At 40.7% G+C, this 13,118-nt stretch overlaps 1 protein-coding gene across 1 annotated transcript in view; it reads left to right on the forward strand.

Annotated features, from left to right (window-relative positions):
• The window catches only part of SLC31A1 (solute carrier family 31 member 1), a 32,021-nt gene extending 20,846 nt beyond the window's left edge, over positions 1-11,175 (forward strand). Inside the window, exons 2-5 of the mRNA XM_046667361.1 lie at positions 4,596-4,758; positions 5,254-5,326; positions 6,574-6,742; positions 7,873-11,175. Coding sequence (XP_046523317.1) covers positions 4,630-4,758; positions 5,254-5,326; positions 6,574-6,742; positions 7,873-8,074 — 573 coding nt within the window. The 5' untranslated portion in view covers positions 4,596-4,629 and the 3' untranslated portion in view covers positions 8,075-11,175. The remainder of the gene's footprint in view (positions 1-4,595; positions 4,759-5,253; positions 5,327-6,573; positions 6,743-7,872) is intronic.
• Positions 11,176-13,118: the final 1,943 nt, after the last annotated feature.

The raw sequence follows: 13,118 nt of genomic DNA on the forward strand, positions 1-13,118 counted from the left end.
TATAAATACTGCACCATCCTTGCTAAATGGAGGAAGGAAGAGAGCAGAAAGATATGCAAAGCTATAGGACAGTCAATGCAGAATGTGTCATTTCATTTCTCATACCTAATAGTATTCAGGGCAATAGAAATAAGTTGGCATATAGCCAACTTCAAGTACCCAACTGAAGATAAATGTTCCCTAGAAACTGGGTAGTATAAAACCTTCTTGAGAGATAAACTTCTTGGCTGTTTTATCTGAACTAAGTTCCATAGAAACTCATGCTTGATTTTTTTCTACAGTCAATTCTTGGACTATTTCTCTTGTATTTCTTTAAAGATCCGTGGTGTTTTCTATGCTAGAAGGAGGAGCTATTATGTACTATCCACATGAGTGTCCATAGCCACTTTGTGGTCTCAGTTAGGAGACACGATAGGCAGAAAGGGGCTTGAAAGTGGGCTTAGCTAGAATACTTTGTAGGAGAGAAGCTAACAGAAAGCTAATATTTTGGTTACTGGATGGCTTCTCCCACAAAGTTCATTCACTGAGTTCCCCCCAATCTAAGGTCTTTTATCCCCTCATATTCCACATAATGATAATAGCTTTTTGTCAGGCACTTTGCCAAATGCTTTATGTCTGTCAACTCATTTCATCCTCCCAGCAGCCCTTCAAGGGGTTTTCTCCTGGCTGGAAACCAGCTCCAAAGAGGCTAAGGAACTTTCCCAGATTCTACACTCAGACCACCTTCCACGTTCCTTGTCAGATGCTCTCCAGCTATGTAGTTAAACTCACCACTCCATTCTCTAATGCAAAGGTGCTTCTCCAGTGTGGGTCCCTCTTGGATTCTGTTAGAGAAAACTGGTTTGCCTGAATTGGCAAAAATGTAAATGAAAGTACAGTATTCTTAATCTTTCCACCTAGTTATAAACTCAACTTGGTAAATAAAATATTACAGGTAGATTTTATCATAGATTGAAAATTAGGAATCCTAAGGTTTTTTTGTTGTCATTTGTTTTTCAGTTCTGTCCTTGAGTTATGTATTCAGATTTTTCTTGTTAGTAATCTTCTTTATAAATAATTTGTAAATTTGATGAAATAGAATAATAAGGATAAGAAGAAAAGTGAATGGTGGAGGTTTTAAACAAGAATGGAATGTTAGCCTGGAATTAACACATGCACATAGATTGTCCTAAAAATAAGCTGAAATTAACACACGCACGTAGATTGTCCTAAAACCAGAAATCCAGTGAATCGATAAACACAAAAATTTTGCTCAAGGTCCGTCTATCACTTATCATTGCTAACTCTTCCTCAAGTTCCATTAATGGTAATTGCTTTACAAATCAAGAAACTTGATTCCATAAAAGTACAGTATGGCTACTTTGCGGACGTTGAACCCAGATCTTGGAGACAGTGGGGTGGAGCTATAATATAGACAAAACAGTTCTCGAGAGCAAGTAAAGTTGGCTGTGGAGTTTAGAGAAATTTAAATAAACCAAAGACAAAACAGCACAGCTCATGATTAAACCATTTTTTTCAGATTACAAATTGAGACAGCAAATAGTATTGCTGTGTCACTCTTTGATTTATTCTTGCTTCAGTACCCATTTTTATTCTGGAACAAGCTGAGCTTGGGGTCTTAGATTAAAGCTACCAAAGGAAACAGACTAACACTAACCAACTGCCAGTTTACCTCCTCTGAGTAGAATCTCTTCTAGAGGGAATGGGTTAGGGGTGTTTGATTGCTTTAGAAGATGAGTTACCCGAATACATAAGGCCCATCACTGAAAAATTAAGTAGAAAGAGAAAAGAGTATAATCACTTTTATTTATTGTGCTTTAATAATAAATTTTTAAGTTTTTCCTCTTTTGATATCATTTGAGTTTGGCATATTCCTCTGGGATTTTTCCTAGAAAATGACTTTTAGTGAGCAGGATTAGTTTGAGTTTGTGCCTACAGTGTATGTTCGTAGGTTAATTTTCACCAGATTTGTACCTTCCTATTCATATACCATTGGGCAAGCTTTGCATAGGATTCCATCTCAAGAAATTCATTGTTCACTGACAATGAAAGGAAGTAGATTCTATTCCTGCTCTATTTCCAAGTATATTTGAATATGAAATGTTTCCTACAAAGATGACACTTCAAAACAGATGCGTCCTCTGAAAGGCATTCTTGAGATGCAGATATATGAATTACTGGGTCACTATATGTCTGAAGAGATTTGAATTCGTCTCTTCATTGAGTAGATGTCTCCAGTTGATAATGAGGCACCTGAACAATTAGGATCTTGTGGATCTTCAGAAAATGTTCGTGGGAAGAACATGTAGAAGTTCCTCAAGGAAATCAAGGTTACGAATCTTAGGTAGTTTGTGGTGCTATGTTCTTGCTTTTTAAACTGTCCTTTACGTGTTATCTTATGCTCCCAAATTAAAATTATGACTGTTCCCTTTTCCCCTGCTAGCTTTTGGCCTTGAAGCTCCTTGAGGAAAGACACCATGTCTGGTTCATCTCTATATCTCCCTCAGTCTCTTATGCCAGAAGGCACTCTACAAATTTTCACTAAATCTTTGGCCAAGCTTCCTGTTGATAACATGGAATGAAATTATCCTTATGGTTTTCTTATGCTATAATCACTTTTCAGACTCTTATTGGAAGAGAACAAAATTTGTGACCTCTACTTCAGTCTCTTTTTGAGTCTCTTTTTGGCTGGCAAGTCTTTTCATTCTTATTTCACTTCATTTGCTTGGTTCATAATCATAATTTATGATCACTCAGATACCAGTGATCTCTTGATCCTACCACAATTCTTTTTCTTTTTTTTTTTTGAGCAAGATTAGCCCTGAGCTAACCACTGCCAATCTTCCTGTTTTTGCTGTGGAAGACTGGCCCTGAGCTAACATTCCTGCCCATCTTCCTCTGTTTTATACATGGGATGCCTACGACAGCATGGCTTTTTGCCAAGTGGTGCCATGTCCACACCCGGGATCTGAACCCGCGAACCCCGGGCCTCTGAGAAGCAGAACGTGCGAACTTAACCACTGCGCCACCAGGCTGCCCCCCTACCATGATTCTTTATCTGGAAACTGCTGCCCACTTACCATTTGTCCCATCATTGAAACTTTGTGTATGCTCTCTTGTTGATTATTTTTGTGTGTATTCTATTTTTTACTGTTTACTATAAAAACTTTGTGGACAAAAATCTTGCTATATGTCTCTTTGTACTTCCAATCTTTTATGGAATGCTATTAATAAGACCAGACTGTCAAGCTCTGTAATTATAAAGTAATATAGTATCTGGCATGAAAGTTACTTAAATTCAAAGTTGAACTTTGATTATCCCTATTTGATGCCTTGCCATGTCCTTTGCTGGAAATAAGAACCTGTTTATTAAGCTTGCTGTCCTATTATAATAAGAAGGGAGTTGAAGAGGGGAAAATGGCTGAGTATTTGTGCTTTTGAGTTAGACATAGATAACCCCTGAATCTGTATAAATTTTCTATCTAGCTTGCCTCTTCTCCACCTTAGTAGAGCTGTCCTAGTCCCCTGTTTATTTCCTTCACAGCACTAATCACACCATGAAATTGTTGGGTTTCTTGTTTCTTTCTCCATCAGGTACCTTGTTTGTCTTATTCCCTGTTGAATTACTAGCACTTAGCTCAGAGATTGGCATGTAGTAGGAGCTTGATAAATATTTATCGATTGAGTGAATAATGAGAGGCACATTCAGGCTCATGAACATGAAATCCCTACTTGGAATTTCCAAAGCACTCTTTCCTGCACCAACTGGAGTTGAGGGACACAGAGAGAGAATCCACCAACCTCCCCCTCCACCCTCCTCAACTTTCCCCTCCCCACCCTCATCCCAGCTACAGGAGTTTTTGCTCCTTGGTTTATGTCCCAGATGGACTTTGCAGTAAAGAGGCAATGTGGTAGTAAAGATGCAAGGCTGAATATGCCGTTGTCTAGACTTAATTTAATATAGACTATCCAATTTATACCTTGTTGTCAGTGTTCTTAGCTCTAATGCCCTGCTAGGATTGAAGTTGTATCTAAATTCTGAGCACACAGCTTGCCTGGGGCAGCGATAGACCTTTTCTTCAAATTTAAATTAGCTGAAGGCTGGTTGTCCTATATGTGAAATTGTATTCTTAATATCCTGGTTGAACACACACAGGCCATCCAATTAGGTGAATCATCTGAAGTACTTTTTATCTACTGACATTTGTGATTAGAAAGCCTTAGAGCAGTTGAATTTCATTAATGGCATCAATCTGTCCATTATTAGCAAACTGCCTATTTCCTGCAACCCAAAGAAGCTACTTTTCTTCTCCTTATCTCATATTTAAATTTGAACATTCATTGAACGTGTCTATTAAAGGAACAATTCTGCAGAATAAGGGTTAGGTTTCTGAAACTTCTGCCACAATCTCCAAAGGTGAGCCCTATTCGCACAGTTCTTTCTCTCTCCATCTGTAGATTATGAAGAATAATTCTGAGTAAAGATGCTACGAGAGCGTTCATTCATTGGATGAAATATCACATAGACAAAGTATTTATCAAGAATTAAGATTTTATTTCCTTAAGTTATTATGTATAATTCTTTTTCTTAAAAGAATTTTCTGCTGACTCTCAACTTTTCCTGGAAAAATGGACCATTCTCACCATATGGGGATGAGCCATACGGACCACAACACTACCACGCCACCGTCTCACCACCACCCGACCACTTCAGCCTCCCACTCGCATGGTGGGGATATGGACCATATGAAGATGATGGTGAGTGCCCCAGGAGAGGCAGCCCAAGCCCTTGCTCACCCACTTGGGTAATAGAAATAATCGAGTTTTAGGACTGGAAGGTTATCTTTAAAGGTCAGTTTACTGATGAGGACAAACTAAGGCAGACCCAGACAAGCCATGTGATTTGCCCAAGATCATGTGGCAGATTAATTACAGAGCCATGCCAGAACCAAGATTTCTAGGGTTCTTTCTTCTGTGTTCCTTTCTTTCAAAATTAGCCCTTTTCTGAATTAAGTTCTGTTCTTTATGCTTTGTGTAGAAAAGAGAAAAATACAAAAGTTGATGGTGGGGGCAAAGGAGAGTTCTAGTGGAGAGTGCCTGTGGTAGTAATGCTAAAAATTCAGAAGAAAGCCTCCCACTTCAGTCAGTGTCTCTCATTATCTGCTACTTTTAAATGTACTAAGCTTCTTTACCTAAAATTCTCCTTTAGAATCTGTAATCATCTCTAATTGTCTTGTTTTGGTTTTCTGGCAGCCTATGACCTTCTACTTTGGCTTTAAGAATGTGGAACTGTTGTTTTCTGGTTTGGTGATCAATACACCTGGAGGTGAGTAAGCCATCAGGTGGTGTTTGAAGATAACAGTCACATGAGAGACAGTGACAAAGAATCTGGAAACCCAGCACCTCTTTCTGCCATAGTTACTGAATCATTATAGTTATGATACATAACCATTTTGCTTCCTGTTTCCTACCCAGAAGGTAAGGATACACAATGCTTACCATAAAATAAGGGGTATTTATGGTAAACCTCCCATAAATAACATGTGTATGTTTTAGAGTTTCTGAAAAATAATTTAGATACCAGATAGGAGTCTTTTGTAATCCATTTCCTTTCATCCTTTTCCAGAGTGTTTCCTTGTCTGATAAGTTATTGGTCTTGGACATAAGGCTATAGTCAAGTTCGAAAGACATAAGAAGTATTTTATATATACATACCACAAAATAACCTTAGGTTAAAAACTATTGATCTAGTACAATCCTTCCATTTTACTGATAAATTAAGCCACATATAGTGAAACGATTAGCCCTAAATCCCATAGAGTTAGTATGTCAGATCTAGGACAGGGACCCAGAGCTTCCAGACCTGCCTAGTCCAGTGCTCCTTCTAGCTTACCAAACTGCAGTCTACGTCATTCCTGATTGTTGGCAGGGCCCATCTTAGAGTCCTAGTTTTGGGGTAACTAATCACCCATTTCTTTGTGTCTACAATGTTGAGCTGGTGTGCCTTAAATTCAGATTGCACGAGCTCACTGGTCAGTTGGACTGCTTTGAGTACCACCAGATAGATCTTTGGATCCTCAGAGTCAGTTTGTTCTGAGAAGAAGGGGAGCACTTAGTTTAGCTAGTGTATTAAATTAGCAATTTGAATACATTCATATTGTTACCAGTGTTTCACAATATGAAAGACTTAGAATCAAAATGCCTGCTCAAGAAATAGAGTCAACACTCAAAAATAAGTTGTTTTAGTCCTTTTCTGCATATTCTACATTGTGTGTTTCAATGTAACAAGCTAATTTAATGACATCAAGCAACCAGACCAAAAGGTTATTTTTGTTCAGATATTTTTTTGGTATCTTAATCAGAAAATGAATATGTTCTTCAGTGGAGGCAATGTTTTCACTAACACCATCTTAGCTGTTCTCTTCTATCTGTACAAGTGAAGAGGTTAACAATATAATGAATTCAGAAATTGAGAGTAGCACTTTTTCTATGTTGTCTTTCTAGCTTGGACAGCACAGAAGCTAATGACTTTGCATGTTTGACAGTACCACCATCTTTTCCTTCCCTACTTAGAAATGGCTGGAGCTTTTGTGGCAGTGTTTTTACTAGCAGTGTTCTATGAAGGACTCAAGATAGGCCGAGAGAGCCTGCTGCGCAAGTCACAAGTCAGCATTCGCTACAATTCCATGCCTGTCCCAGGACCAAATGGTACTACCCTTATGGAGACACACAAAACCGTTGGGTAAGAAGATTGAACCGATCCAGATGGAAGTTCTGGAGAGCTGTATTAGTTAAGCAACAAAGCAGCTATCTTATTAGCAACAGCCCTCTTCTTGAGTTAGTGATTCTATATGACCTTGATCAAAACCATCTTTGGAGGCTTGGGGTTGTGGGTCATGAGCAGGCCAAAGGAGGAATAACAGAAACTCTTCCGCAAACATGAACGTTTATTCTGAGTTTTAAGAACTGGTTAATTTGGAAGAAGGTAAGAAATCTGTATTTTAAAATATTTGCCAAAATAGTAAGAAGTTAAGAAAAGAAATTAGGTCAGGGTATAGAAGAATGGCAGAATCCAAATGATTCCTTTCTATAAAAAATTGTACCTAGCCAGCTCTGGTCTCATTTTGTTTACAATATAAGACTGTACAAATGTCTGTATTCCATCTAAGAAAGTATTTGGATGACTATTGGTTTTTCCCACAGATTGGCAAATGCTTTTTGAGATTCAGTTTTAATAGAAATGTAGGTCTTAAAACTAAATTGGAGCTCAAGGAATCCTATAGACCAATATCCTGCTTTCAAGTAAGCACAATACTATTTATTCCCATTGTATTGATGAGCTTATTGAGGCCCAAATAGGTCGTGACTTACCTAAGGTGACAGAACTAGTAAGTGACAAAGGGGATAAATAGCTAGGTCTCCTTATCCCCAACTAGTACTTTCTACTACACCCAACCTTTTATTTTATTTCCATTATTTTAGAATGTAAACTTTGCCGAGGTGGAAGGCTTGAAAACGTCCAGTCAAATAAGTATGAGAGGGTTTAGGGCTTCCCTTTCGGGATCCAAGGTGGAGGTCAGTCAGGGGATCACTCCTCCTTCCTCTCCCCTTTCCCAAAGAGGGTTCCTTCTGCTGACATGTAGTCATATCTAACCAATGTTTATAAACCTGACAGCCCTATCATGTTTTATTTCCAGGGACCAATAAACAACATACGTACACACAAGTACCCATGAGTTGCCAGGGTGGCTGTAAGGGAGTCCAGTTCAAGTTGAGCTCATGACTACAACCATTCCCCCTTTCTCCTGACCTGCAGAGCGGCCTGAACACCCCTGGGGGTCCCTGACTATTGTGTCCCTGTTTACTCTCCAGGCAGCAGATGCTGAGCTTTCCTCACCTCCTGCAAACTGTGCTGCATATCATCCAGGTGGTCGTCAGCTACTTCCTCATGCTCATCTTCATGACCTACAATGGGTACCTCTGCATTGCTGTCGCAGCAGGAGCCGGCACAGGATACTTTTTCTTCAGCTGGAAGAAGGCGGTGGTAGTGGATATCACAGAGCATTGCCATTAACGTCAAACTCCATGGTGTGGCCTTATCAATTGCAGTGGGAAGCAGTTCAAGGCTGGAAGACATGATTCCTACTCCGATCTTCCCTTCTTGCTCCTTATCTCCTTACACACACACAACACACACACACACATATCAACAGAGGTTTAGCTTACAGTCTCTGAGCTAAACTGGTAACCTCCCATTTTTTCCTAATGAGCTGAGATTCTCAGTTCTCTTGAGGCGAAGCCACCCATGAGATGTCCTCTCCCCCCCCCATCATCTCAGATCCAATTGTTGTCTAATCCAGGTAGCGTTCTATTCGGCAGCTTGATCACCTGTTTCCTCTTGTAGTCTTCTTTTTTCATTTTTTTAACAGACAATATGTGAATTTGATGTATTTTTCCTGAGTCAGTGAAGGAAAGGGATTAACTTCAGCCAGGATTGACAGCAGCTGAGGGAAATTCTTGCCCAACTAAATCCAGAACCCAAACTTAACATTAAAAAAATAAGTTCCAAGTCTTTGGACTCAGTGAGTGAGAAATACATTGTGCCTTTCCCGAGGTGCGATGTGTTGCTGAAATCTTTGTAGTGGGCAGAGGGGTGGTTTGAGACTAAATTCAGGCCTGGAGCTTGCAGAAATGTGCATTCTTGGGTGGCTGACTCATCAACTTGTGTTCCCACTTAAGATTTTGATTAGAATGAACTTGTCAATCAAAAAAAAGGATGACAATCAATTTGAGAAAATAGAAGTAGATATTTTAAAACAAAACCATTGACGTTTTGACTTGGTACCTTGGTTTGTCACAGCTGAATGAAGCAAGAGTTTGAGTCGTTTTCTCCCATTAATTGTTTTCATGTGTCTGCCTCTAAACCAGTAGTTTTCAAACTTTAGCATGCATCAGAATCACCTGGAGGGTTTGTTAAAAGACTAGTTTATGGCCCTTAAGCCAGAGCCCCCAAATTGGCATTTTTAACAAGTCCCTAGGCGATGCTCTTGCTGATGGTCAGGGGACCACACTTTGAGAATGTCTGCTTTAAGCGAAGGGAGTATCACCTGGTGAGTGAGCTACCTGGTATTGGGCATGGAATTTGAATTGCTATTAGTAGGTGGTGTGTCTGGGCTTAAGTCAGGTACCGAATGCTGCTCATCTAAACACTTAGTCATTCCACAAACATTGATCCAGCCACATCTGTGTGTATGTGTACCCAAGCGCATGTGCACAAAGGGCTGTAGCCAAAGTAACTTTTCCCAGCATGGATGAAATCACTAGACCTTATCTTAATAGATCTGTGTTTTCTTGGAAGTACCTTGAAGATTGAAAAGACCTTTGATCTGCAGTGTAAATCAGCCAGTTCGGGCCAGAAGGGCAGAAGTCCAGCCTTCTCTTTGGAGAGACTTAGTGTATGGTCTGCTGATGGCCAGATTTTCCTCAGCCCCCAAACTCCATGCCCATACCAGGCAGATCCTCTTTCTTTTGCCCATCTTTGTTACTCTTGGGGCTTAATTAGATCACAAGTGGCCAAAACTCTTTTCTCAATGAAGAATCACATGGGATTTTTATTCTGTTTGGTTGTTAGTATACACTGCAGTCTGTTCGGTCCAAACTACCTCTGTAAAGAGACTCCTCCTGTGCTGGTCTGTTAAATCCTGCCCTCCTTGGTGCTAGACTCCACTTGTGCCTCAGGGCCAAGGGGACAAAACACTGCTATCCTGTTGGCCTCTGTTGTGGTTTTGAAGTTTGTACTTTCTCCGTGGGTGCCAATTAAGTATTGGATAGCGAGGAATGTGTACTTGCATGGCTTTGAACCAAGGGAGGGTTCTGAGCCTACTGGACGGAGGTTAAAATTGAAGAACAACATTTAGAGATGTGTGCTTTTCTCTCATTCCAGGCCCTTGTAACGCTGACACTTAGCATCAGCAGAGTGAATCACAGGTACTGACAGAATCCAACACTAAGGTGTAAATAGTCTCTTATTGTCTCAGAAGCCAAGGAATAATAAAACCATGAAAAATAATAAGAATCAATGGTTAGTAGTGACCCTGGTGCTCTCTAGAAATCTTATGTGAGCTGCTGTGAAATACCCTTTCAGGTACAGGACCTTTTCAGTATGGTTAATCAAGGCTGGTTAAGACAAAATGCTGTGAATTTGAAACTCAGAAACATCAGTTTGAGCTAGGTCTTCAGGTACTCAAGATAGAGTCTCATGACAAACCTGAATCCCGCAATTCTTCGATCAGGTCGCCAAAGGAGGAAGCTGCTGAAGGAGGAAAATTAAAGCTTAAATTCCATCTGCCCTGAGCTCTTGGATTGTGATGATATAATGGTCTTGTTGACTTTCATCTCTGTGTCCGTGTTCACTGGGAATTTAGTGCCTGACTTCTTTGTTCCTTTTGGATCAGATTTCTCTTTTCCTCTTTCCCTGTTCACATTAGAAAGGCGTATCCCCATTTCTTTGGTCCCGTATTCTGCTCTGCTTTTCTCTTCCTTTCAGTCTTTTATCCCATTTATCTAGTTTATTAAATCTCTATGAACATTGCTGTGCAGTCGATATAGATACCAACCAAAAGGCGTAAAACTTGGTAGAGACCTTCAGCGTGGTTCAAGGAGCAATTGTCCAACTAGAATTTCTATAAGGCTAGGTAAAGAGCTACCTACTACCATCCGCAGAGTTGCAGAATCTTAGGTGCTGTCTCCAGTCTATGCTAGAGGAACACTAAGCTCCCCGTTGCCCACAAACAGGGAATCCTTTGTGTCCAACGGGGAGTTAGAGGTTAAGGTTTCTTCACTACTTCTATGGTAGGGTTGTCTGGAATTCCCTTGCAGGCTGTGGGGCACTGGTCTTGGATTCTAGCCACAAGGGGTTTCTTATAAGGAGAGGGGGCAGAGGGTACATTTTCATGTCATTTAATTTTGATCCTGCCCTCTCTAGCTGCTGCTTTTAGAAGATACATCTAAAGATACAAAGTCTGCATTTGATATTATGCCTTAATCACTGAGTCTACAATTAATGTTGACTGCTTTAGATTGTAAGCTCCTGGAGAGCAGTATTGCTGTCATAGGAATGTTTTAACAGTGTCATGTACAAAAGAAGAGAATAAATATTTTGATTTTGTGATTTTATCTATGTCTTTCTCCCCAGAGTGATGTCAGAGTAAGTAGTCTGTTCATTGTCCACATAGAGTCTGGCCATTACCATCAGTTTTTAAGATGTCAGTCTTTTAGGTGGCCTGATCTCTCTGTCTTCATCTCACTCTCCTCCTCCTCCTCCTCCACTTAAAATGACAAGCTAGTACGTGCCAGAAGATCTACATGACCTTTTGCACAGGAGACAGGGTCTTCATGAAGCTGCATCAGATAACGTAGTATACCAAGGATTCCTGAATTTAGAAGCTAACTTGTCATATCATAATCCCTTCCTTGTATTTATACTGTCAGGCAAGAGGCCCTGAGTTGGGCCTCTAGGAACTTCACTGCCAACCCTTGCGATGAGCATTGGCCCTGCCTATCCCTTTGGTAATGCCAGAATGCTGGTGTTATTTGCCCTTCCTACTGGCCCCCAGATGGGCATCTTGCCATTCAGCACCACGCCTAGTCTCTTCCATAGTGTAGTATGATAAGCATGGACTTTGGAGTCAAGCATACTTGAGTTAGTCCTGGCTCCACCACTTAATAGAAGTGTGACCTTAGGCAAGTTATTTTAATAATCCCTAAGCCTGAGTTTTCTCACTTATAAAAAGGCGATACTAGTACCTATTTGAATTAAGAGCAATAGGTATGAAGCATCCAGCACATGATAGGCATCCAAGCCACTTGTTAGTGCTGTCAAGTCAATTCCAACTCCTAGTGACCCTGTGTACAGCAGAGCGGAACCTGCCTGGTCTTTTTGCACCATCCTCTCACCTTGTGGGGCTACATCAATGTTGCGCTGCTGTTCGTAGGGCTTTCATGACGAGTTTTTTCAGAAGTGAGTGGCCAGGTCCTCCTCCTTTGTCTTTGTTTGGAAGCTCCCCTGAAAACTATCTACCTTGGGTGGCCATGCGGGTATTTGAAATACTGGTGGTATAGCTTTCAGCATTACAGCAACACGCAGCTGCCATGTATGCCAACCGACAGACAGGTGGTGTGGTTCCCTGACCAGGACAGGAACCTGGGCCGCAGCGGCGAGCGCGCTGCATCTGAACCACTAGACCACGAGGGCTGGCTGTCCAAGCCACAGTAAGTATATTTTTATTGTCTTCTGATTATCGTTATTCCAGCTTTCGGGAAAAGGAAAGGTCCACTCTTCTGGATAAGGTTGGTATCTCTTCACAGCACTTGACCATCTTCCTGAGTTTAAGCAATCCAGAAATGAACGCTAGGACCCGAGAAATACACAATTGATGCATGTGATTTCAGTTGTGTCAAGATTTACAGGTGCAATGAGCTCTTATCTACTAATCTGGTAACTGTCTCTTTTATAAATAGCATGGAAATTTCCTGAGAATTGAAACACCAACTCCTCACTCCACCCCTGGTGTCCCCACATTCTTAGACCCAGCAGTGGAAGACTAGGAAAGCGGTGTAGTAAGAAGTTTAGAAGCGTTGGTTCAGAAATCAGTCTGCCTGGGTTGGAGTCTCAGCTCTACCCCTCAATAGCTGAGCATTAGTTTTGCCTTTTGTAAAATTAGGATAAAATACTCTCCCCATAGGAGTTAAAGATTAAATGAGATAATCTGCATAAGGCACTCGGTACAGCGTCTTCTGCACACAGCCCTCCGAGTATCTGCTAACAGGAGGGAAGGGGAAAAAATTCAGGAGCCACAATGTTTTTGTGCTTCTGTGTCTATTCATGGTGGAAGTCACAGTGACAGCCAGCCTTGTTTCTTCCTCTTTTTTTTTTTTTTTGCCCTTAGCTATTGGCCTTTGCAGGCTTCAAAATAATGTAACATTTCCCTATCTGAAGCCTGATTCTTGCTATGTTTTTAAGACTGTAAGATAACAGAATTCAAGGTCCTAGATAAAACTGGAAGAATAAAGGGTTTGTAAGAACGGTTGGAGGAAGGAAAACTGTCTACTCTTTCATC

Source organism: Equus quagga, chromosome 1, assembly GCF_021613505.1.
Source record: "Equus quagga isolate Etosha38 chromosome 1, UCLA_HA_Equagga_1.0, whole genome shotgun sequence".
NCBI classification, from domain to species: Eukaryota; Metazoa; Chordata; class Mammalia; order Perissodactyla; family Equidae; genus Equus; species Equus quagga.